The sequence below is a fragment of the Enhydra lutris genome, unplaced genomic scaffold, assembly GCF_002288905.1.
Source record: "Enhydra lutris kenyoni isolate GAN:26980312 unplaced genomic scaffold, ASM228890v2 scaffoldscaffold13, whole genome shotgun sequence".
Taxonomy (NCBI): domain Eukaryota; kingdom Metazoa; phylum Chordata; class Mammalia; order Carnivora; family Mustelidae; genus Enhydra; species Enhydra lutris.
This window is the reverse complement of record NW_019154097.1, coordinates 38,911,988-38,937,057: the sequence shown is the minus strand read 5'-3', so window position 1 is coordinate 38,937,057 and position 25,070 is coordinate 38,911,988. Positions and strand designations below refer to the sequence as shown.

The window sequence follows — 25,070 nt, the reverse complement described above, 5'->3', positions numbered from 1 at the left end:
CACGGCCTCCGCGTGGCTTCCTCCTGCCCGGTTTGGCTTCGTAGAGCCGCCGGGTTCTCATGAGGCAGGAAGTACTCCCGCCAGGGCCCAGGGAAGCTGGAATGTTCCCTCAATTCCATCTTCAGGCAGATACACTCATTCCTTCCTAAGGAGCGGGGTTCAGAGCAAACCTGAGCCGGGCACGACCTGGTCTAGCTGGCCTCTGCAGACACGTGAGGACTAAATGTCATGCCAGCTGGTGACATCCCCGTGCACCTGTGGTTGGGTTCTGGGTTTCTCCAAAGAGGGGAGGAAGAGGAGGAGGAGGAAGAAGGAACGGAGAGTGGGAGAGAGGGAGCCAGGAGACTGGAGGGAGGGACCAGAAGTGAGAGCAGAGGGCAATCAGGGAGAACTTCCTGGAGGTAGCAGCACAAGTAGTCCACTCTGCAGAGGAAGATGGGTGGGGCTGGGGTGCTGCACCAGGGCTGTGAGCCCCAATGGATCTGTGCAAAGGCCCTGTGGTAGGTGTTGGAGAAACAGTGCTATAGGCCAGCTGGCCTGGGAGGGTTCACCTTCAGGTTGGGCCCACTCTAGGCTAAGGGATGTCCTAGGTCTAGGAGTTCTGGTGCTAGGGAAGCAGGCCTGTTGCTTTCACCCTTTTCTTTGTCCCCCACCAATGCACCCTGTGCCATCTGGCCCCGCCCCCCTAGCGACGCACCCACTCCTGTTGGAGCAGCCGTGGCACCAGCTGGAGCGTGTCAGGAAATAGACAGGCGACCGGAGTGGGAACAGCAGGCCATGGAGAGAGTGTCTAAACACAGGGACTATGTGGGGACCGTCTTTTATTTTTAGCCTGAAATTGGTCCACCCTCCAGCCTCGTAGAAATGGCTCACTGGGCCAGGCCCTCAGCAGCAAAGTCTCGTTACTCACCGGTCACCTCGGCAAGGAGCTATTGTGGTCTCAGTCTGCCTGTCCGTGGACGGGGAGGCGGGGGCCCATCCCGCTGGCTGCTCTGGGACAGGACCAGACCTGCCGGCCTGTGGGTCAGCCTGGTGCCTGGCCGGAGGCATCCGGAAGGCCTTCTGGCTCAAGGAGGGGCCCCTCTGCAGACAGCACTTTAGAGATGACAGGAGGGAAGCAAATCAGCCAGTCGGCTCCAATTCCACTGATGGTGCCCATGTGTCATTAGGGCCAATTAGGAGAGCGAGGGATGCAAAGGGTTTGCCCCAGGGCACGGGCTGGTGGGCGGGTCACCAGGACAATTGAATTCCCCACCAGACAAATGTGATTAGCAGTGCAGCCTGGGCCCACCCCCCGAGGGCCGGGACATAAATGTCCCAGTGGGGCAGCCGAGCTCACCGCACAATGCAGGTCCCCGGCCCCAGCGCGCGTGAGGCGGCCTCCATGTACGGCACGGCGGTGGCTGTCTTCCTGGTCATCCTCGTGGCCGCGCTGCAGGGCTCGGGACCCCCCGAGAGTCCCTTCCCCTACCGAGTACCCCTGGACCCTGAGGGGTCCCTGGAGCTCTCCTGGAATGTCAGCTACACGCAGGAGACGGTCTACTTCCAGCTCCTGGTGCGGGAGCTCAAGGCCGGGGTCCTGTTCGGGATGTCAAACCGTGGGGAGCTGGAGAACGCTGACCTGGTCGTGCTCTGGACCGACGGGGACAGTGCCTACTTTGGGGTGAGTTGTTTCCTACTCCCGCGCTCCTGACCTTGTCCCTCCCCAGTCCCCACCCAGCCTTCATCCTGCACGTACCCCACCTTAACCCAGCAAAGGAAGTTCTCCTGCCTTTCCATTCCCGTTCCCTCTGGTCTTAGCCAAGTCCGTGTCCCAAGCTTGGGTGTCTCAGGGCTGCCCATCTGAGGACAAAACGGCAGACAGACGCCCTCCCTGGTGTCCGAGCACACACCCCGAAACAGAAGGCTGTGCTTCCGAGGCGCGCACACCAGGGACGCACACACCACGTAAATGAAGGAACCGACTGCCCCCACCCTCATGGGGGTGGACCCCAGGTCCCCCACCAGTGCCAACACCACCCAGGGCACCCGAGCCTCGCAGTCACACGTGGCTGGGCGCCACACTGGGCGCGCACAGCCAGTGCCCAGGACACAGCCCTCGCAGCCCTGGCTTGCACACGAGGGTGAAGTGAGCAGGTGCGGACGCTCCGTCGGCCCACACCCGGATGCGGAGCAAATCTACCCAGCGGACCTGAGACAGGATGCGCTTTTGACTCCTGGCCTCCAAACTGTACCCCTCTTCCTCCTGGAAAGCGCAGAGGAAGGGGAATTTTCCCTGCAAACTGGAGATAGAGAGGTTTTGGGGCGCATTGCAAGGTGATGGGGGGCCCAGAGGACGGGGCCGCCAGAGCCTCCGTGGGGAGGAAGCACCCACCTCTCCCCACCAGAGCAGACGCAGGAGGGTTAAACATTTATTTATTTATTTATTTATTTTTAAACTCAGGAGGCACTTTCTTTATCTGTAAGCAGAGGGCTTTCCTTACTTCACTCAAACGGGGGACCTGTAGGAGCCGTGCAACCAGCTCCTGGCCGCGGGACTCGGTTTCCCTATCTGAGGAGTGGGGACAGTAATCCCTCTCCACGGTTCTAGGTCGTGTGAGCTCAGGCGAGCTGGCATCGGCCGACACTTCTGGAGCCCAGCGGTGCTCCGCCCAGCCCCCACGGAAACTCAGCCGGCGCGGCTGGGGCTGGGCAATCTGGGGACAAATGCTTGGGGCCCCTCAGACAGGAGAGGTGGAGGTGCGGGTGGGGGCCCAGATCTGGCCAGCCGGGCTGCACTGCTCTGTGTCTCATGCCAGGCGTGAGGGGTGCGTCACAGCCAAGAGACCTGGGGCAGCCCCAGCTGTGCACCATCAGCCCTTCCCAGCGGAGTCCCTGGGCCCCTGAATCAGGAGCTCTAGCTCCTCTGGGGACAGCTTTTCCTGGCTGCCCTGGAGCTGGGGTGACTTCGCCCTCTCCCCCACACTACAAGATTAATTTGCACAACAAATTCCTGTGCAAACAAATGTCAGACTTGTTTTTCCTCCGTGGCCCATATGTTCAACAAACAGGTTCTAGATTTCCAGCCAAAGATCAAACTAACTTTCTACCTCTACAAAATGAGTCTGCGGCTGAGCAATGTCCCTTAGTGGGAGCCGCGTGTGCTGTTTTCCTCTAGGGGACATCTCGCAAACTCTTTTTGTAGGTTTCTTTGTTTTTCTTAAGGAAACAAAGACAGCCTGCTCTAGGTCTGGTGCAGGGTTAAAAAGAATCCTAAGGCCAAAGGCTTGCGGTGCTCCTGAATGGGAACAGAGGCCCGTGGCCGTGGACCTGGAGGCCTGGGGTGGGGGTTCTTCCCTCCCTCTGAGCATCCCTGTGTGTGACTTCTTTCCCTGCATTGGCCTGAAGGGCCCTGGATGGCCGGGCCTGACCGCCAGGTGCACAGGAGTCGGGCGGGGGGAGGCAGGTCAAGGTCAGCCAGATCCACCACCTACTAACGTCCCAGCAAAATGAATTTTGGCCCTTCCTGGGCCTCAGTTCAGTCTCTCCAGGCAGAGCTAGGGCTGGGCGAGGGGAGCAAGATGCCGGGGGCACAGTGTTTAAGGGGAAGCTCGGTCTCAGGTGTGTGCGAGGTCCGGGTGGGCCCTAGGGAAAGACGGCCACCTTGAACCCCCCCACTGGTTTCTCCCTTGCTTCCCGAATCTGGCCCAGCCTCCAAGCATCCCCTTTCTAAGTCTCCAGGTGCTGTCGGGACCCTCTGCAGACCAGGGGAGCGGTATGTGTCCAAGGCACCCGTTCGCCGTCATGGCGGCTTCTTGGTGGTCAGAGGTCTGGACACCTGCTCAGGGATGGCTTCTCTGGGCACACCGTCCTGGCATGCTGGGATGTCCAAGGCCCGAGTCCCCACGTGGGGTCTCAGAGGTGTGCGGTGAGATGTCCCTGTCCCTACCCAGCCCCCGCAAATCCTGGCTGGCATCTGAGAGCCCTGCTTCCAGGAGCAGAGGAAACGAGTGGGATTAGAGCTTGATTCTGCCATTTCCAGGGAGATACAGAAAGAGGGAGTGACCCCCCCAACACCAGGAGCACTCCCGGGACCCACAGGGCTTGAGCTCCAGCCCTGCTGCTTGGCCCTGGTGTTGACAGTCGCTTGTCCCCGCAGGATGCCTGGAGTGATGAGCAGGGGCGGATCCACCTAGATTCCCAGCAGGATTACCAGCTACTGCAGGCTCGGAGGACACCGGAAGGCCTGTGCCTGCTCTTCAAGCGGCCCTTTGGCACCTGTGACCCCAAGGACTACCTCATTGAGGTGGGTGGGGGCCCCATGTGCCCAGGAGATCGTGGCGTACCCCCAAGACCTAGGGCAGCACCCCTGGTCCCGTTATGCAGACAGAAAGCCAGGGAGGGATCTCAGTGAGGACAAGGGACCAGCTCTGCCATCAGCCTCCGGTCCCTTCCAGAGGTCCTCCTGATTGACACGGAGCTGAGATATTTCTAGATGCAGGTCCTGCCCTGAAGCCACCAGGATCTTGCTCCCGACTCTCTTTCCTTCTGGTTCATCACCTTCAGATGGAATTCTGGAAAGAACCCAGGAGACCTGGTTTCGCAAACTGCCCTTTTGCCGATGGGCTGCAAGGCTTGGGACAGGTCCCTCCCCCCTCCAGACCTCATTGGCTGACCTGCCTGTAAAGTGTGGGAGAAGCAGGGTGACCTGTAAGGCCCGAGCAGTCTGGGAGTCCGAGAGTCCACAGCCATCGGGGATCCGAAAACCCAAGGCTTCCCGCACTGCTCCAACACCCATGAGGGGAAACCGCCCACCTTGGCCTTGGGGACAAAATTCTTTTAGATTTTCCAGCACACGTTGACCTCGGTCACCATGTGTGATCTTTCCAGCCTGGCCTCAGTGGCTATGTGTGCCAGAAAAGGAGACTGAGGCCCGACCGGAAGGACTGGCTCGGGGACCCCCAGCATGCTGGGGACAGAGCTGGACCCAAAGCGTCCTTCCAGCATGCCGTGGAGTCCGCGCACTCCTGACCCCCTTCCCCACGGACGAAGCAAGGAGGGAGGGGCGGAGGACCCTCTCTAAGGACTTTGCACAGGGTGCAGCCGCAGCACGGGGTGCAGCCGCTCAGGGCCTCGGGGTACAGGGGGCCACAGCCTGAGGCTCTGATATGTCCTCGGACGGGAGCCTTCACGGTAGGCCCAGGTTTCTGTAAACTCAGAGAGCAAAGGGGCTGTGCACCACGGATACAAACACACACACACACTCTGGTGCCCAGGACACCCGCAGGGCGTTTTCAGGCCCACATCCTAGACGCAAACCCAGGCTTACAGTCCCGGCGGCACAGCAGGGGAAAGCCAAGCCCAGACTCTCACCTCCTTGGGTCTGTCTGTGATCTCTAGCCCACTGCCCACTAGAACTTTCTGTGTCTGCCGCGGCACCAGCCAGACGGTGCAGCCCTCTGAGCTCAGCGGGACTGTTGAGAGGCCCTGGTCCCGTGTTTTTCCTTCACGTGGTTATTGGCTCCTCACGCCCAGTTGTCATTGGACCGGAGGGGGTGACCCACACTTGGTCCCCTGTGTCCCTGGGGATGGTGGATATCTGAGGTGAGGCCAGCTGGCCTGGCTCATGGTGCGGCCCAGCAGTGGCTAGAGGAACTGGACGTTTCGCGAGTGTAGACAGATTGTGTTTGCAAAGAAAACATGTAGTTGGCGCCTGGTGCCGGCTGTGGGCTGGGGGTGATTGGCTGGGGACAGAATCTCAGCTGGGTCCGCGGGGAGCCTCAAAGACCCCCTCCTTCACAGAGACAAGAGCCGGGTGTGTCACCTGCCGGTCAGGTGGCAGGGACCTGGCAGTGCCTGGTTATGGGAGCCCAGTGCTTGGGGGGGGTCTGCGTGTCTCGCCTGCAGGATGGCACCGTCCACCTGGTGTACGGGGTCTTGGAGGAGCCTTTCAGGTCGCTGGAGGCCATCAATACTTCGGAGCTGCAGATCGGGCTACAGAGGGTCCAGCTGCTGAAACCCAACATCTCCATCCCGGCCTTGCCCTCGGACTTGCTCACCATGGAGATCCGCGCCCCGGACGTCCTGATCCCCGGCAAGAAGACCACGTACTGGTGCCACATCACCAAGCTTCCAGATGGCTTCTCTAGGCACCACATCGTCATGGTACCTGGGGGGAGGTGGATCCCAGGTCGTCTCGTCTCTGCTTCCCGCCGGCGCCTCCGAGGCTGCTGGAGAGACATCCCTGTCCTGGAAAGCCGTCCGTGGTTCCGCAGGCCCCAGGGGTCCCCTCATTGCCTGAGCCCGAGCCACCTGTCACCTGCTCACCCCCCACCCTCCCAGGGCGGCTGTCCTCCATGCCCCTGCTGCCCAAACGGGACCAAAGGACACTGATGTTTTGATTTCCCCTGGGACTGGAAGGGCCATCTGTCTATCAGGTCACACCGCCTCCTGTGAAAAGGCAGCTCACCTCACGGCTCAGTTGTTCTAAACACCCACCCAGAGACACCGCGTGAGGGCAACAGCTGGTGACTGCCCCGTGTCCCTGGCCCTGGGGGACAGGGAGGGGGACTCACTCCATCTCCACAGTAGCACACTCTCAGTGGAGAAAGTGCAGCCCAGAGAGATTGTGTGAGTGCCCAAAGTCACACGGGAGTGGCTGGCCTGTTCCCCTGGGCTCGGGCTTAGCCTCAGGGAAGCCAATATGTCCTGGCCCAGCCGCGGCCACATTCACACGAGGACAGCTGCCTTCCTGTCCCCGCCTTATTGGGAGATGGCTTGCCGGGGTCCTCATGCCCTCGGCTCTGGAGCTCTCCGTGGGCTTTGTTTAGGGTTGGTGGCTCCCCCTTCAAAGCCCTGGGCCCCAGAAGCACCCCTGGAAATTGCTTCCCTTAACCCTCCCATTTTACAGATGTGGGGTGTGGCTGCGGGCGAGCGGGCGGGGGATCGCGGCCCCAGGCTCAGTGCCCTCTCGCCCGTAGTACGAGCCCATCGTCACCAAGGGCAACGAGGCCCTGGTCCACCACATGGAGGTCTTCCAGTGCTCCACCCAGTTCGAACGCGTCCCCCCGTTCAGCGGGCCCTGCGACTCCAAGATGAAGCCCGATCAGCTCAACTACTGTCGCCACGTGCTGGCCGCCTGGGCACTGGGCGCCAAGGTGCGGCCGCCCCTCCCCGGCACCCTCCCCGGCGCCCTCCCCATCTGGGCCCCCGCGCCCTGGAGCCTCTGAGCAGGGCACTCCAGAAGGTGCTGGCGAGGCCTCCAGAGACCCCCGCCCCGCATGGCCCCCACCCCCAACGTTGTCTCCCGTCCACCCCCTTGGGCCACGAAGGCTTTTTCCAGCCTTTGTGGCGTTTCTATAGAAACAAAATTTGAGCGTAAGTCCTTGGTGCGAATCGATCTTGTTTCCCCACTGGACTTGGGGGTTTGTACACCTGCTGGTCCTGGTGGGCAGCTGCCAGGGCCAGAAGCCACGGCCTCTGCACCGTGCACCCTCTGCACCCACGGGGTTTCCATCAGCGGCTCCCACCAAGGCAGAGGAGGGCGAGGCCAGGGCCCTGCGGAGGGCCTGGGGGGTTAGGCTCGCCCCCGGGACACCAGCTCCCCCTACTCCCTGACCTCGAGTCTAATAGGGGTATCTGGGTGGACTGGTAGTGAGCTGCCTGTCAGTGGGAGAACATGGCTCTAATCCCGCTGCCCCGCCAACACCCCCCACCATAGCTCAGGCCGCAACAGCTGGGTGGGACGCTTGTGAGACATGCCAGTGTGTCTGGGTCCGACTCCCTCCCCCACCCGTCCTCCGCAGGCCTTTTACTATCCAGAGGAAGCAGGCCTTGCCTTTGGGGGCGCCGGGTCCTCCAGATTTCTCCGTCTGGAAGTTCACTACCACAACCCGCTGGAGATCCAAGGTAGGGAGCTCTCGGCTCGCGTTTCTACCCCTGCCTCTGTCTGCCCTTGGGAGTCCTCAGGCTTGGACGTGCCCAGTCTGGGAGGTGTCTGGGGGGTCTGCCCAGCATGGAACCCTCCTCCCCGTGGTGCAGCCTCCTCCCCACCCGTCGGGGCATGCATCCCTCTTATGCCTTTCCCCTTGTTCCTCTCCTGAGACTGTAGTGGGCTCCCTGGGCTGGGGCCCCTTCCTGCTGGCTCATCGTTGTGCCCCACGCGGTGGGGGCCTCGCATCCCACCTTCCTCACAGGCGCCCGTTGCCAGGTCCCGCCCTCCGGAAAAGGCAGGCACAGGCTCCTTGTGTGTCCATCTGCAGATGAGGAAATTAAGACCCAGGGCTCAAGGGACCCCCACTGGGGCCACGAAGTGAGTAGGCAGGGCCAGGAGGCCTGGGTCTAGGCCGACCGTGACCTCAGTCATACCGCCGTGGCTGAATGGCCCTCGAACCAGCAAGGTTGGTCGGACTCTAGAGCTGGAAGGAATCACTTAGATACTGGTCGGCTCGGAGTCCACGTGGCCCACCCTCCTCCCCACACCGCTTCCTTGCTCTGTAGTGGGGTCAACAGCTTCACAGCCCGTGAGGAGAGGTGTCAGACCGGATCGCTGTCCCCTCTTTCCCGGGATGTCCCACTTCTCTGAGGCTGCTCAGACCAGTAGCTGACTCTCGTGCCCAATTGCCCCCCCAGCAGGCTGACCGCCGGGACCCAGGCCCAGCATCTCTGCCCCCTCCCCACAACAGGCTGGGCTGCCCCGCAGCACCTGACAGGACGGCAGGGGCAGGCCACTCCAGAGCCAGCGAGGCCCCTGCCCAGAATCCCCCCTCCGATGGCCTGAGGCCTGGGAGGCACTGCCCCTGGGATTATCTTCAGGTCAAGGGAAGAGCCCAGGCTCACCCCGGGGGCAGTGCTGGCTGGGTGCCCCGTCCCCGCTTCTCAAAACACATCCCAGCAGAGCAAACGCACACTTGCATCTCAGCCTGCATCTGGGATTTTCGAATCCATGTTTTCAGGGCAACGGTGGCAAAGAGGCTTTGCTGGTGGGGTCTTCTATGTATGGGACCCTCCACAGTGGCATGGGGCTCCCTGTCGGAGAGGCATCTGAGGCTGCCCGGGGCCCAGCAGGGCCATGCTGTGTGTGTTTAGGGAGATAGGTCTGCTCTGCACAGCGCTAGCTGCTGGATCGCCCCGTGCCTGCAGGTGCACCCCCGTGCCTGCAGGTGCATAGCGGGACTCGATCTTTAGGATGGTGCTACCAGTTGTTATGGGGTCAGAAACTGAAACGTTTCTGTCTGCGGCACCAGCCCCTTCCACCACACGCGGCCACATAGCCCTCTCCCTCTCCCTCTCTTTCTTTGAAAGGACGTTTATTTCATTTGTGGAAATGAGGGGCAGAAATAGCCCGAGAGATGAGAGTGGGAGCTCCAGCCTGGGTCCCGCCATGTCCATCTCAAGCCTTGTGACCCGTGCAGCTGTCCTGAGGCCGGGAGAGCTCCCACACCCGGCTCCCGGCTGCATGTGGCCACCGGGGTGTGCTCTGCCAACGGCTGCCAGCGAACTTCCCGCTGGAGGCGTAACTAATATTTTCTGCCACTGCTGGAATTATCTGCAGTGTGCACGGAGAAGGGCCTAAGTCAGCTGGGGCTTTCGCATGATATGGGATTTATTGCTCATTTAAAACCTGAGAGCAAATGGATTTTTGAAAACTCCTTAAGCGTCAGGGAGGTCTGTCTCTTCCTGATTATCTGGTTATATTTATGGATCCTTTGCCAAATATAAGGACGCTCTGTCACTTCACAAATCTGGAGACGGGCCGCTCGGCTATAAATATCAAAATGCCACAATTATTTCATTATTTAATCCCCATCTGAATTTTAACCAATTGCCTCTCTTTTTTATTATTATCCTCTGATGTAACCGGCCCAGAGACACAGCCGCTGAGTTTGGACATTGCGGGGGGCAGGGGGCTGGGGTGGGGGGACGCCGGAGCAGGGAAGGGGGAGGCAGAGGCGAGAGGGGGCGTTCTTGGCTCCACCTTGGGGTGGACAAGCAAGGAGACCGCTGGGCCCCTGGCAATGCTCTGGGCTCAGATCCCAGCTCTACCACTTTCCAGACCCGCGATCTTGGGCAGGGCATTCAGCTCAGGCTGCGAGACTCAGTTTCCGCATCTGTAAATTGGGGAGGATGACCCTTCAGTTGCGTGGGCTCCCCTGCCTGTGTCCCAGCTCTCCCGTACATGCTGAGAGGTTGGGCCTGTGGCCAGGGCCCTGAAGTACTCAGGGACTCGGCTGACCAATTCCAGGCAGGGGCAGAGCAGGGGCCATTGGAGGCCACGTGGTTGTGTGGCTGTGCCCGTGGCTTCTGGTGTCTGTGACCTCTGACCGTCATCTTCGTGTGAACTCCAGGAGGCCTGCCTAGGGAGCTTCACAGACTCTCCCATTAGCAAACCACAAGAACCAGCAGGTGTGACCGGACAGTGCTGGGCAGAAGCGCAGTGTTCTCCTTTGGAAGAGGCTCTTGACTTTGAGCCCAGAGAGGCCCAGAGAGGGACGGCGACTTGTCCAAGAGCACACAGCACCCTGTTGTTGACCAGGTGAAGTCCGGGGCTGTGCACAAGCCAGGGGCTGGAACAGCAGACACCAGCCCTGCTCTAAGGCTCCAGGCTCCTGCTTGATGTCCTGTGATGTCGTCAGATGCGTCCCCTGGGTGCACCTTGAACTTCTGGCGGTCATCAAAGGAGTCAAGTGGGAGGCTGCGCGAAGGCTGCATCTTAGGTCTCTCCTGTCGGCTTCAGCACGCGGACGCGAGCGCTGCCCCCCCACCCCGCCGGGCACCGAGACTCGTCCAAGAGACAGGGCAGCCACGGTTCCCGGCCCTCCCGTTTGCACAGACGCCCCCAAAGGTGGTCCTGCGGCCGGATTCCCGTCCAGATTCCTTTGCACGTGGGGAGGAACGTGGAGTCTTTGCGAAGCCAGCTGAGGAACTGCGGGTTGCCCAGATGTCCCAGATAGCCTGCCGGCTGCTCAGCCCCAAGGACTGCAGACGCTCGGTTTTAGTTACCTGCCTTCATCAAGACTTTCCAAAGCAGCCACTTAGTTTTCATAGAAACAATGTTTCTTTCTCTCCACGTGGGTGTCGCACAGGCAGCTGGTTTCTGGGGTGCGCCACAGGTGGGAGCGGCTGTGGGGCGCCAGCGTGGCCGAGGGGGCCGTGGGGCGTGCCGGAGCCCAAGCACTGGGGTGAGGGCACCTCCGCCCACCTCCACCCTCTTCCTCCCAGGCCGGCGGGACTCCTCCGGCCTCCGCCTGTACTACACGGCCACGCTCCGGCGCTTCGACGCGGGGATCATGGAGCTGGGGCTGGTGTACACGCCCCTGATGGCCATCCCCCCGCAGGAGACGGCCTTCGTCCTCACCGGCTACTGCACCGACAAGTGCACCCAGATGGTGAGTGGCGCGGGGCAGGCTCCTGCCGCTCCGTCGCCCCAGCTCCCCGGCGGAGGTCCTATGGGTGTTGAGGGCGGCTTCGGGGCTTTGGTTCCGCAGCCCTGCAGTTTCCCCGCGGTCCTCCCTCCCCTGTGCTCGCCAAGGAGCCTCGCTGTGGGCCTCCCTCTCCAGCAACAGCCTGCCCACCCCCGGCCCAGTCCGAGCCAGCCGCCCTGAAACAATGTGAGTAAAACCGTCCTGCCTTCCGGCTCCCAGGGTAGGCGCTGCGGCAGGGCTACAGCCCCACTCAGCTGCAGGGCCCCCTCCTCTCCCCACAAGACAGTCAGATGAAACATTGTTACACGCTCTTGTATGTGTTGTCTGAGAGCAAAGCAGCAGAACAGGAAAACCTCCGTCTTCTAACTTGCCATTTGGTGGCTTCGTGCCCTTGCCCTGCATGGTTTCACGGGGCACCTCCCCAGGGTTGGACCGCTGAGCCCAGGGGGCACCGTTCTCAGGGCTGTGGGAGGGTAGATGGGGCGCAGACCCCCGAGCAAACGCTCCCCAGGTGCGGCAGAGACACCCCGATTCTGCGCCCTCGGTGCTGCCCTGCCTCACCCAGCCCTGCCTGTGCTGACCTGCCCCGGGGTCGCCACCGTCTCACCTGTGGCAAGAGGCTAAAGGGAGGTCCTTGTATGCCAGGAACACGTTTTACCAGGTAGATCCCATAAATTGTCATGCACAGAGGACATGAGCTTAAATAGATCTCACAAAAACGCCAGCCAGAAAGTGCTTCCAAAACTTCCTACACACGGCCCCGGTGGGCGCCCGGGTCCCACCCTGCCCACCCCCCACGTTATCCATATTTCTAAATACTCCCTTTCACTCTTGTTCGGTGTGAGTTCCCCCGACTAAATTGTAGAGTTGAGGATCTTTTCCTCCGTCTCTTGGTGGATGTTCTTTCCTGTGAATAACCTTTCTGTAACCTTTGTCCGGTGTTCCTGGTGGGTCCTGTCTCGCTGTTGGCTTCTGGGTTCTTTTTCATGATGTCTGCGAATGTGCCGACACTTTCTCCCACACCGTACCTCTGCATCCCACAGCACACTGCTAGGGACGTGCTGTCACCCCCTCTCCCAGCAGGGGACACGAGTGGGGCTCGCTGGGGCCAGAGTCCCGGCAGGTGCAGGGCGTGGAGCCGAGTGTGGCTCTGTCTGACCTCTAGAGCTCTGCCCACCGCAGCAGGCTGCAGGGGTGAGGTGTAGCGTGCACATGCCTCTCCAGGGAGCTGATTCTCCAGTGGACTCTGTGCTCCTTGTGGGCTCCCTGAGCTTGCAGGCTTCCCGCCACTAGGAGAGCAGACCGTCCGGACCCGCAGAGACGGAGCTATTAGCTGTACAGGAGAGGAGCTCCTTTTGCCCGAGACCAGCATCTGGTGCTCTTTCCCGTGTCCCCGCAGTGTGCATCAGTGACACCTCCTGCCATGGGAAAGGCCCCGTGGCCTGGGCCTGGAGCTGGGGCGGGGGGTGACCTACTCACGGTGCCCCAGGGAAAGGGGCCCCAGGCCCCAGTGAGCCGTGACCTAGAGAACGAGTCTAGGGAGGCTGGGCCCACAGACCTGCCGGCTCTTGCCAGTCTCCAAATACTTCACGGCGGGGAAAGGACTTACTCTTCTTCCCCTAAAGACAGTACGTTCTTCTTGAAAATTGCGTCACGTGGGCTGCTCGTTGAGGGGACCCCACGGAGCCTGGCTTTACCTCTCCTTTAGCAGATCCCCGAGGGGCATAAATCCGGCAACCGAAAGGCTGGCGTAGGGGAGAGCAGTCGAGATACCCTTATCGAAATGGACCAGCCAAGGGGAAGTACAGCTTTGGGGACTGCAGGCCACGGGACGGCACTTCTCCGTGCAGTCATCAGGCTCCCGCGTCTCCGGGCGAGTGGCCAGCCTCCGGGAGTGAAACCCGGGGCCCCGCGAGCCCGCAGGGGCTCCTAGGCCCCACTTCTAGCTGTCACATGTGTGGCCACACGGTTCCCTCGTCCTCAAATCATTGCAAGGGGGCCCAAAGTTTCCCTAACTCCAGCAGCGGGTGGAGGGCACGAGAGAAGGCAGATAGAAGGCACCACCTTCCGGGATCACCCCGTGACAGAGCCACGGCCGCGGGGGCGCCCTGAGCCGCTGACAGCTGGACGGCAGCTAGCGGAGCACGGTGCTGTGCGGTCAGGGAGACGACAGGTGGTTGAAGAGTACGCTTCAAGTGTGTAATCCACTTAGGAAATGTTCGGTCTCAACAAAGCTCACCTCAAGTTCTTGAAAGTGGCATTTGTCTGGAAATCTCCTTAGGCGTTAACAGGGAATGATGGCGTCTCAAAGGGACACGGTCAGTGCCATGGCCGTGAGGCAGGGGGAGGTGCCCCGGGGGCTGGGCCGGAGGGCCTGCTGGCATCACCCCCTGGTGGGTGCTGCATGGGACAGCCTTGCCCCAGACCTGAACCTGTGGAGCAAGGAGGTCACACCTTGCTCGTCTTGGTGGCCCCCTGCCCAGGGTGGGCTCCCCTTAAGGTCCGTTGAGTAAAAGGAGAGTGGACTGAGCAAGCTTCAGGGGTTCCAGAGAGAAGGAAGCAGGCTGTCCACCTCTTACCCCAAGCCTCCAGGGGCTCCTGGCCAGGCAGCAGATTTGGAAGCCCAGGGCAGTGACAATGACTTCGCCCTGTGGGCAACTCAAGCCCTACTGAGTTTCCAGAGGGACCCTGGCCATGCAGGGAGAAAGACGTCGGGCCCTGTGGCCTATGGTCAATGCCCGGAGCCAGTGGGAGGGCTGGGGCCAGGGTCCCCTGCGTGCTGGGCCCTAACCCTGCCGTCCCCCGCCCCGTAGGCCCTGCCGCCCTCAGGGATCCGCATCTTCGCCTCTCAGCTCCACACACACCTGACCGGGAGAAAGGTGGTCACCGTGCTGGCCCGGAATGGCCAAGAGAGGGAAATCGTGAACCGGGATAACCACTACAGCCCTCACTTCCAGGTAGGGGCTGCTCGGGGCCTGGTGGGGGGGCTGGCAACTTCTTCTCTCTTCCGCGGCCATAGGAACACCCCGGTAGCGAGTTCCCTCTCCTGGGTCAGGCCCCAGGACCCAGAGCACACAGCGGCCCGCCCTTCCCTTTCGGGGATTCGGTCAGGGCGGGGCTCTGATGGTAGGTTCTGGCGTGCAGCTGGCTTTAGGTTCGAGGGGACCCGGGCAGCCCAATAGTAAAATCTGTCCTGGGTAACTACCTTCCTGTTCTCATCCTTCCTGGCTGGAGGCCGCACTTAGCCAGTCCTCCTTCCCCCCGAGGGGCTGGGAGCACAGCCCCGGAGAGCCGGGGAGGACAGGGGGCTGGGAGCTGGGTCTGAAGTCTCCCCTTTGCCCACCCAGGAGATACGCATGTTGAAGAAGGTCGTGTCTGTGCACCCGGTGAGCGCCCAGTCAGGAATGGTGAGGCTGGGGGGGCTGGGAGTGCCCCCCAGAGGAGAGACAGAAGGGGGTGGGGGACGGCAGAGGCCTTGTGAAGGTCTTCTAGACCCGCATCCATGCAGGGCAGGGGCTGGGCTCATCCCACAGTGAGACTCGCCACGACATCACAGGGAGGCCTCAGAGGGACCCGGAGGAGGCAGCACCCAGGGTGACCTGCGTCCCCCTGCCCGACAAGCTGGCCACAGACCCTAAGAGGTACAAGGAGAGACAGGGGCATGGGGGTGACTAGTGGGGCCCCGGATCGTGCAGAAGAATGCCAGGTCAGGTACGAGGTGGCCCAAGTTCACCCACGGGCTGTGAAATAGCCACCCAGTCTGCACTGCTGTGATCGGGAGCGCGGAAGCCGACAGGTAGTCAGTCCCTGGGGACACCCAGATTTTGACCCGCACGTGTGGGGGCCCAGAGAATACCACAGGGTTCCTTAGTAACCTAGGCTGATGACCACGTCACCTGACATAGGCAATAGCTTGGTCAAATGTGGGACAGGCCCCGTGCACCTGTAAGCCCCAGGTAGGCAGGTGTTGACGAACCTCTATTGGCTTGGTTCCCCAGGGGGACGTGCTCATCACTTCCTGTACCTACAACACAGGGGACAGGGATCTGGCCACTGTGGTGAGTCACCTGACTTTTCCCTGCTGCCTGCTCATGGAATGTGTGAGACCTAGGGTGGGGCTGGGGGGTCCCATTCAGGGCTTTCTCTGATTTCATGAGGACAAGTCTAAGTCCTCTCCTCGAGCACCGGTGGTCGGGGGCAGGGGGTGACCTCCCTCATTCATTCAGTAAACCGGTGGTTCTCAGGGCGTGGTCCCTGGCCAGTGGCGCAGCTTCTCCCGGGGAACTTGGTGGAAACACAAACTCACAGGCTCCACTCCAGACCTCAAGTCAGAATGTGGGTGGGGACACGTGGCCGTCTGGGGTTGAAGGAGCTCCTCAAGTGACCCTGACCCCTGGCGGAGTTGGAGAGCTGCTGCTGTAAATGTGTCCGCCCTGTGTGCAGAGGCCGGGATGAGGGACACGCGGTCGATCCCTGTCCTCGGGGAGCTCCGCCCACTGGTGGGATCGGGGTTGGGCAGGTGACAGGTAGAGTTAGAATAAACACCGCTGGGGCACGGGCCAGGGGGGAAGGGGAAAGGTGGTCGAGTGGGGCTGGGGGAAGGCGACGGAGTGCCCGGGCAGAGGGAAAGCTGCAGGAAGGCCCCCAGGACCCAGAATGATCCTCAGACCTCCGAGACCAAGCCGGCAGACTGGGGCTGGTGAAGGTGAGCCGGCTGTAGAAACACCGGTCTTCGCACCATCCCCCCCCCCCACTCTGGGGCTCCTGGCAAAGACCAGACCGTGCAGAGGTGCAGCTGACTCTGCTCGGCAGGGGTGCGAACTGAGAGCATTTGGGCTGTGCCATGGGTAGCCCAGGAGGAGGGTCCATCCGGGAGACACTGTCCCCCGAGGCTAGCTGTGCGGGCAGGTGGCTGCAGGCCGTCAGCCGGCCGGTGCGCTCCAGAGAGGGAAAGGTTGTGCTGTTGGTGCCGACGCGTGGTCCGCAGACACCAGCCCGGGCCGGCCAGGCAAAGTGAGCGCCTGCTAACAGATGCTTGCCAGTCACCTTGTTCATCCCTGGGACCCCCCAGTTATCCTATGAAACAGGAGGCTCCCGGTGGAACAGACCTGGGGCTGCAGTCCCCGGGAATCTGGTCGACCCCACGGCGGCCCGCTTTTGGCTGTCATTCAGTGGTTTTTCCAATGCCTTCTCAAGATATGACCCACGTACCCAGCAATTCACCCATTTCGAGTGTGCAGCTCAATGGCGTTTTAGTCTGTGTGCACGTGTGTGCCTCCATCCACACGGTCAAGTTCAGAACAGAACAGGCTGTCTTTCAAAACAACCGACCCCCTTTGCCACCACCATCCCCCAGCCCCAGCAAGCACTGTCCCTCCCTCTGTCTCTGTGGGTTTGTCCCTCCTGGACCTTCAGCTGCAGGAGTCCTAGGATCTGTGCTCTCTCAGGATGGGCGTCTTGCCCTCAGCGTCTGTCACCAGGGTTCACCCGGGTTGTCATGAGAACTTCCCACCTTTTCACGGCCGAGTGACGTCCCTGTGTCTGGACGGACCATGGTCGTGGACCCATTCTCCAGGGGTGAACATTCAAGTTGTTTCACCCCAGCCTCAAGGTACGAGTCTCTGTGTTTTCACAGGTGACAGGAGGCTCAGAGAGGGAAGACACTTGCCAGAGGTCACACAGCCTATAACGGGCAGAGCAGGGATTTAATGCAGGGCTGTGTGCCTGCAGGCTCTTGCCACACTGATCCTCCCTCCCTCTGGATTTGGGGGGGACAAGAACTCTGCATCCATGGGCATAAACTCGGGGAGCAGGAGAGCTTTGCAGGCACACAGCCCTGACCTAAACCCCATGCCCCTTCTTCTATCTCAAGAAGAATCTGTCCATATAACAGGTGTTGAAGTGCAGTGCTTCCTCCACACGCTGGGGCTTAGTCTAACGGCTCACCCCATCCAAGCTCAGGGACCCTTGAATCCTTGCCAGGACCCTGTGAGGCAGGTGCCCTTGGGACGCAGTGAGATGGAACCACCAAGGGCCCTCGGCTAGCAGGGGGCAGGGCTGGTCCAGGGGCCAAGGGCTCTGAGCTCTCGTGCCAAGACTCCTGGCAGGATGGCCGCGTCTCCCCATTCTACAGGTGAGCCCACTGAGGCCGAGGGCAGGAGCGGGGGATTTGCCCGAGCAGTGAGGGGGACCCCCAGGCACAGACCCCCCCCAACACTACTTCTGCGAGGGCCCTGCTCCCTGCCCGCCCTCCCCCACAACCACCTCCTCGAGGGAAGCTGGTGGCCCGTCCCAGGATGTTCAGGCCCCATGAGCACCCTGATGTCCCCAACTGCCCCAGCTGCCCCACAGCCTCCTCCAGGGGCCCCTGTGTCACTGGTGGGACCAAGGAAGGGGACGGCGGACTTCCCATAGTGTGACCACCCTCGCACCTGAGGGACAGGGGTTTCACGATGTGCTTTCCACGTGGAGGTGGAGAGGGAGGGACGGCTTCCATGAGCAGAGCCTTCCCGGGCTCAGGACTCTGTCTTGAGCGCTGAGGTGGGGAGCTGTGGGAGTCTGCAGGGTTGGAGGAGAGAGGTGACCCCCCCATCGGAGGCCAGGCAGTACAGCGTGTGGGGCTCTGGCACCCTAGGAAACCAGAGGACGGTACAGGGACACCAATCCGCTGGGGCCCCACAGGAGATTTCCCGTCTAGAGGGGCCGACTTGAGCAGCGTCTATAAGGACTGGGGGCTGAGGCAAGCCCGCGGCTGGGCTCCTCGCTGTCTTTCTTTCCGCTGCCAGGGAGCAGATGCTGCTCTCCCCTTGGAAGATGCCAAACGCCTAGCCCCCACCCCCCCGCCCCGTCATCGGTCACAAGCAGCTGGTGGGAGCCCGGACGTGGCACGGGGTGGGGCAGGAGGCACTCCGTTGACTTGCTGGGGTCCCGGCTGGCTGTTCTCTTATCGTTCCCTGCCGAGTGTGGAGTGTTCCTCTGCCCCTCGCCATCGCCCCCCTCCTCCCGCTGCCTGCATCCCACTTCTGCCGGCACTAGGCTCCAGGAACAGGGACCAGGCCAGGGGCTTGGAGCCCAAGGTGGCAGGGAATCCCCACTCTGCCGGGTCCCACACGACAAAGCTGAAGGGTTGCCCTGGGAGGCTGCTGCGTGGTCCTCTAGCCACCATCCCCACTCCCGGAGCCCCTCCTCCCCTTAGAGCCGAGTTCTGGAAATGTCTGGCGGACAGTGCTGTGTCCACGGTGTGAGGGGAGGCCTTCCCTGCCGTCCCTGCCTCCAGGCTCCCACCGGATGCCGAGGGAACCCCTCTTCGGCCAAGGATGGAGAGGCTCCGCCCACTCAGGCCTTGCCCCTTAGCTTCCCCGGGATTCAGTTTCTGTATCCATAAAATGGGCACACTCGTTCCCCACTCTCCTCGCCCTATGGTCATTCTCTGGCTCACACGCGTGGCCCCGGAGGCGCAGCTGCTGGCTGACTGGTTCGTGGTCTTTCCCGTGGAGGGAGGCGGACCTCCGAGCAGACAGCGTTCTGCTCACAGAACTCGCTGAACCCCCGTGCGCACAGCACGGTCCGCGGAGGAGCGCAGGGTGCGCGCCTGAAGCGCGGGTCCTGACGGGCGCCCTCCCCTCTGCAGGGGGGCTTCGGGATCCTGGAGGAGATGTGCGTCAACTACGTGCACTACTACCCCCGCACGCAGCTGGAGCTCTGCAAGAGTGCGGTGGACGCCGGCTTCCTGCGGAAGTATTTCCACACCGTGAACAGGTGCCGGTCCCGGGCGTGTCCCCGGGCAGGCGCGGCGGAGGAAGCCCGACCCAGGCAGGGTTGCCCCGGGGGAAGTGAGGAACCCAAGCTAGGTGCTGGGAGCAGGAGGAACGGACAAGTGGCAGCGGTGCCTCCACGTCCCTCCGAGGGGCGGGCGGTAACGTGGCTAGTCCATCCCCATACCCTTTTCCTGCTGAGCTTGGACTTGGCCTGAGAAGCCCCCTTCAGCCCAACTCTGGAGCAGCCGTTCCCAGCCCTTCCGAGGCGAGCTGGGAGAGGAAGCCCTATTAGCCATCACCAGCAGGGGTGGCAGAGCCCGGATAGCTGGCGGGGTGGGGATGTGTCAGCCCCGCGGCCACCCCACTGCCCGCCCCCAGCCTGGGCTGTGTCCCCTGCCCCACCAGGTTCAATGCGGAGGAAGTGTGCACCTGCCCTCAGGCCTCTGTCCCTGAGCAGTTTGCTTCCGTTCCCTGGAACTCCTTCAGCCGAGACATGCTCAAGGCCGTGTATGGCTTTGCACCCATCTCCGTGCACTGCAACAAGTCCACGGCCGTCCGCTTCCCGGTATGCAAGCCCCGCGGGGGCTGGCCCCTCTGCACCCCGGGCCCCACCGAGGACCCCAGCGTGGAGTGACGGGGCTCCCCTCCAAGGAGTGCTCACGCAGAGCAGCTGGAGAAATCAGGGGGCGGCAGACAGGGCCCCAGACAGACAGACGGCCTGCAGAGGGAAGGACTGATAGCACCGCCAGGCAGGGTGGCTACCGTCCCCTGGGCGACATCACATCACGGGACTCGAGTCGGTGGTGTGAGCAGGGCGCCAGCAACGCCCCCAGAGCCTAAAAATAAAGTGCAGGGGGAGGGGCAGGTGAGAAGCCAAACAGTCTGAAGCTGTAGGCTGGCTTGTCTCCTTATCTGGGACCCACTGGGATGCCGAGGCATCTCTTTTATTCCCGAGCGAGCAAAGCCCCAGAGCGGCTGGTGGAGACCAGGCTCGTGCTGAGCAGGGTGGGGAAGGATCTTTGTGCCTGTGGGTCTGGGAGGCGGATTTGCTGCCAGCATCTGGGAGCCAGATTAACTGCCGAATTGAACATTCCCGGCACCAAGGGCAGGGCTGATGCTGGCTGGCGGCCAGGACGCAGTGTGGACACCTGGTGTGGCGGCCTTGTCGGGGAGGAGGTCTACAAACTCAGCCTGCACCTGGGGGCTCTGGCTGCGTGATCTGGGGGCGCCTGAAGTGAGGGACAGCCAGGGAGTCAGGGGGCTGGTGGGATGGGGGTTCCGGGTCAGGACGCCCAAGTAGCAGCCCGCAGGTAGGAGGGTGAGTTCAGTTTGGACAAGATGAATTTGAGGGCAAGAACGCAAGCGGTCATGGGGGAGAGCGGCTGGGAAGGGGCTGCCCCGTCTCATCCCTCTAGCCTCAGTTTACCACCTGGTCCTTTCTTTGCAGGGTGAGTGGGATCTGCAGCCCCTGCCCAAGATCACCTCCAAGCTAGAAGAGCCCACCCCTCGGTGTCCAGCCAGCCGGGGTCAGAGCCCCACCAGCCCCACTGTGGTCAGCATTGGTGGGAGCGGAAGCTGAGTGGGGGGATGCCCCTCACTACCCCCTCCATGTTGTGGCTGTGGGCTCACACCAGCTCTGTGCACCCCCATTCTCTGAAGACCCCTGTTGGAACAGCTCTGCGTGCCCAGGGTGGATGGGCTAGGCCGAGCCCCAGCCTGAGACCATGGTCCATTCTAGCATTTGCCCCTCAAGGACCCGCTGCATGACCCAGAGGGTCCCGTGAGAGTTCCCTCTTGACCTACCCGGGACTGGGGTGACCAACACCTTCCCCCACACCCACCTTGGAGGTCTAGAGCAAGGTGTGCCCTCCCAGTCCCCACCCCCGAAAACCCTGACTCTTGCACTGGGAGGGGAGCCTTGCCTGGCCGTGGGGTGGACCCCCCAGCCCGGCCCCCGCGTCCCCAGCCCCTGTCGATGGTGGTCTGTGTTGGTGTGCTGTGGGTACACGTGCTGCTTAAACGTTTCCCCGCAGAGTGGCTCGTGTGTCGCAGTGGGCGTCTTCTCCGTCGCGGGGGCAGGACAGCCACTTAGCTAGTTAGAGGTTTGCCTGGGGAGACTGCTTCCTTGCAGGGTAAATAGATGTTCACGCCCACCTAAAGGGAAGCGCTAACAACTCTCGCCACCACCGAAAGCTGAACCGGCAAGGACCCAGACAGGGATCGGGTGCCGGCTCCTTGGGGCAGTGAGATCATCGGTCCCGCCGGCGGTGGGACAAGTGGGTAGACCCGGCTCCGGCCTCGGGCCTGCGTGAGAAGTGCTGTGCCTCCGTCTTGCTACAACACCCACCTCCCTGGCCCTCGGCTTCCTCCTCTACCCCATGGGACCCATGCCGGCGGCGTGCGCGAGGCTGTAACGCTGCCCCGTGGGCCGGTGCTCCGGGCTGGCCGGCACAGGTGGCGCTGCCCCCGTGGGAGAAGGCCGAGTCGGAGCCGCCTTTCCACAGCAGGCGCCCTGCCCCGCGGCCGAGCTGGAGCAGGCCTCATGCTTCCCGGGACGGCCTCCACCTCCATCCCCTCTGAGCTGCCTTCCATTTAAGGCCAAGTTTGTCTCCTTGATGGTTTCTGGAGGGAGTAACGGATGCGACTGTGTTCCGCCAGTTCAGCAAAAATGCCGCCCAGCCTCCGGGGGGGGGCGGCGAGAGGCTGATGGATGGACCCCTGGTCCCCCCTCGGATAACGGCCGCTGAGCGGCCGCCTCTCCCAAGACCCACTCCATCACAGACGCGGCCAAACGGGCCCAGACACGCTGCACTGCGTCGTGTAAATCACGGCTTCCCGCGCTGTAAGTCACGCGGCGTGATCGCTGTGAAACGCCGCCCGGGCGGAGGTGGGACAGCCGGCCGGCCCTCCATCTTCTTTATCGCTTCGGGTGACAGGTGCAGGAGAGGCCCCTCCCCACAAGCGCAGGCCTTGGGACCGTGGCCCAGAGCACATCCAGCCTTGGGCCTTCATCTGCAGGCCCGGCAGGACCCCTTGCCTCTGACCAGGGTGACTGCCAGCCGGGACAAGGGTCCTGGTCGGCCCAGGGCTGTGGGAAGGGGTACCAGGGAGACCTGCAGGCCACGTTGGGCCAACCACACCCACTGAGCCCCTCCTGGCCACCATCACTTTGTTCCCACCCACCCCCTGCAGGGACTCTCCAGGCTCTTCTGAACAGCTGTTGGGGAAGAGTGAGGGTCGAGCAGCCTGCCTTCCCGTTCCTCTCTCTGCTGTGCGGCCCCGGGCAAGTTGCTTTCCCTCTCTGGGCCTGTCTCCCTTGCTGACCTTTGAGGGGCAGGGGCTACCAGGGTAGATGGGAGGGACCCATCATAGTGAAGGGCTCTGAGTCCCAGGCTGAGGCGTGCTCACCCAGGATCAATGTTGGGAGGGGCTGGAAGTGGGGGGTGGGGAGGCCTTCTCAGTCCTCAGGCTCCAACCAGAGAAGGTGGGTCTGCCTGGGCCAGCCCCAGTGTGCTGCCCAGTGGCCATCAGCCGTTCAAGCCTGATTTTCAGCGGATTAACATGCTATAAAAGGAAACATTCAGGTTCTCGGTCACACCTGCCACACTCCCAACACTCCATGGCTACCTGTGGTCCTGACGGCTACAGTACCCAGCACAGACCCAGCACACCGACTTCCTCATCGGGGCAAGTTCCGCGGGGCGGTGCTGCCCTGGGGCTGCGTGGGCGTGGGAGGCGCACGTACCCGATGGGCTGCCGTGGGCCGGCTCTGGCTCGCTCTGCACAGAGAAGCTGGACCACTGCAGGGGGCCAGGATTTTCCACAGGGGCATTTTGGCAGGGCCAGTCTCCACAGCTAAGAATTGCCCTTCACACTATGGAAGGTCTGGCCTCGGGGGCCCCCCACTCACGTCCCGCGCGAGGCATCAGCAGCACGCCCCATCGTGACCACCGGCCTCCGAATGCTGGGCGTGGACGGGCACCCAACACTCTGCTCCCCTCCCTGCCGCAGCTGTCAAAGGATGTCTTGGTCCCGTCCCACCCTTCCTGTCGTGCAGATGGAGACACAGAGCCTCAGGGATCCGTGCGGGCTCCCACCTTTTCCACTGCAGTGAAAGACAAAGGTTCTCCTCGTTGCAGAACAGCCCCCCTTTTGTCCCCTCCTGCCCCGGTAACAAACACTGGAAACCACGAACGGTCTCCCTGGGACACACAGCGTTTGTCCTGTTTTCTCCCACACACCCACCCGGCCTCACGCACACACGCCACACTTCCCTGCACTTTCTGGAGGCTCTGGATGGAAGGCAGCCCGCGGCGTCCCAGGAGTCCCAGGCCAGAAACTTCTGCTTTTGTGGAACATTCCTGACAGGGACGTGGGGAGCCTTCAAGGGAAGATTCTAGACGAGAATCCAGGAGGCCCTCGCTCCCTGCTTTGGAACTTCAGAGGGGCTGGGTTGTGCCCCACCCCTTGAAAACCCAGCTTAAGTGGGGTCTAGGAGCTGCCCTCAGCATACATTCTCATGAAAACCAGAGTTCTGGGCCCAAAATGGACCCAGGACCATCACAATGGCCCCCGAGGTGGCCCCACTGTCCCCTCGTCCTTCCAGTCCTGGGTCTCCCCACTCCAGTCCCCTCTCCTTCCTCCGGTCTGACATACTCATCCAGTCCCAGCCAGGGAGCAGGCCCTGTGGTGGGCTCTGGGGCTGGATCCGGGGTGCCCTCGCTTACATTCCAGTAGGGAACACACACAGTCAACAAACACTTCGGAAGCATACCGTACGCAGACGCAGTGAGCTGAGGGAGTGCGGGAGGGAGGCGTTAGGGACATTGGGGGCAGCCCTGTCCAGAAAGGAGAAAGTGACGTAAGTTAAAATCCCAACAGAGGTGAGAAGGTGAGTCCCGTGGGTATCTGGGGAGGAACTTCTGGCCACAGAACAGCTGTGCAAAGGGCCTGAGGTGGGGAACCGGGAGGAAGCTGGTGTGGCTGAGCTGAGTGGGCAGGGGCGGCAGGAGACGTGGGTGCCAGAGAGGCTGCAGTGGGGAGCCAGCGGGCAGGGGAGGCCGGCGTAATAACCAGGGGTGAGGTGTGGCTGTGGGGTGGCGGGGGGAGCCGGGGGGGGCAGCACGGGGTTGGGCTCCGGACGGACTCAGGAGAGTCACCGGAACATCCTCACAGACTGCCACATGGGGACGCCTCCCTGAGCTCAGCCCAAAGCCCAGAGGCTCACTCTGTCTCCCCACCCCCTATCCTGTGTCCCGGGGTGTCTGCCTCTCTTTGGGGACCTTTGCCCTCTGTCCTCCTCCCCAGTCAGGAATGAGAGCTTTGTCCTGGGCTTTGCTCCGGCTCCTTCCTCATCTGGTAGGGCCCAAGGTGGCAGCTGCTGAGGGATCCCTGGGTGCTGGCCAGTCGAAGGGGCGGTCATCCCCGGGCCGGTCGAAGCCCTGCCCCCTGGCCTGGCCTTCGGAGCCCTGGGTCAGAGAGGGGCTCCTGAGTTTGCCCGGCATGCAGAGGGCTAGCAGAGGGCTAGCACGTTCGCTGGGGAGCCTGGGGCTTTAGGCCTTTAATTTGGGGGGATGGGAACACAGGGAGAACAAAGCAGAGAGAGAGCAGGAGGAACGGAAAGCAGCTCGCGCTGGGGGCGTGGGGGCCTGCGGGGCTCAGCCCGGGGAGCCAGCCATGAGGCAGCGGCTGGCAGCCCTCCTGCCCCAGTGGGTGGAAGCAGCTGGCTGCCGCGCTGGGTTGATGGTGGCTGTGGCGGCCCCGCTCTGCTGAGCCCGTCATGGCCCACAGCCTCGGCTCCCTCCTCGGGGCTCACAGGACACCCCAGCATCTCCTACCCGTGGGCCCGTGTGAGGGCTCAGAGGAGTGGGGGCCCCACGGGGGTCCCAGGGCTCCCAGTGGTCTGCCGCTG

General features: G+C 62.3%; 1 protein-coding gene across 1 annotated transcript; it reads left to right on the top strand.

Annotated features, from left to right (window-relative positions):
* The first annotated feature begins 1,345 nt into the window (after positions 1 to 1,345).
* LOC111146214 (dopamine beta-hydroxylase) lies at positions 1,346 to 20,738 on the top strand. Its single transcript, XM_022501658.1, has 12 exons — positions 1,346 to 1,663; positions 4,139 to 4,285; positions 5,887 to 6,144; positions 6,960 to 7,136; positions 7,785 to 7,887; positions 11,200 to 11,366; positions 14,216 to 14,359; positions 14,750 to 14,788; positions 15,401 to 15,460; positions 19,033 to 19,160; positions 19,565 to 19,724; positions 20,607 to 20,738. Exons 1-12 carry the CDS (start codon positions 1,346 to 1,348, stop codon positions 20,736 to 20,738), a joined length of 1,833 nt encoding a protein of 610 aa, XP_022357366.1.
* Positions 20,739 to 25,070: the final 4,332 nt, after the last annotated feature.

Bases quoted from the DNA above. Each gene is read 5' to 3' on its own strand.
- LOC111146214 (XM_022501658.1), top strand. From the start codon at position 1,346: ATGCAGGTCCCCGGCCCCAGCGCGCGTGAGGCGGCCTCCATGTACGGC. The intron at 4,286-5,886 runs GTGGGTGGGGGC...TCTCGCCTGCAG, and splicing joins CCAAGGACTACCTCATTGAG to GATGGCACCGTCCACCTGGT. The intron at 7,888-11,199 runs GTAGGGAGCTCT...TCTTCCTCCCAG, and splicing joins CAACCCGCTGGAGATCCAAG to GCCGGCGGGACTCCTCCGGC.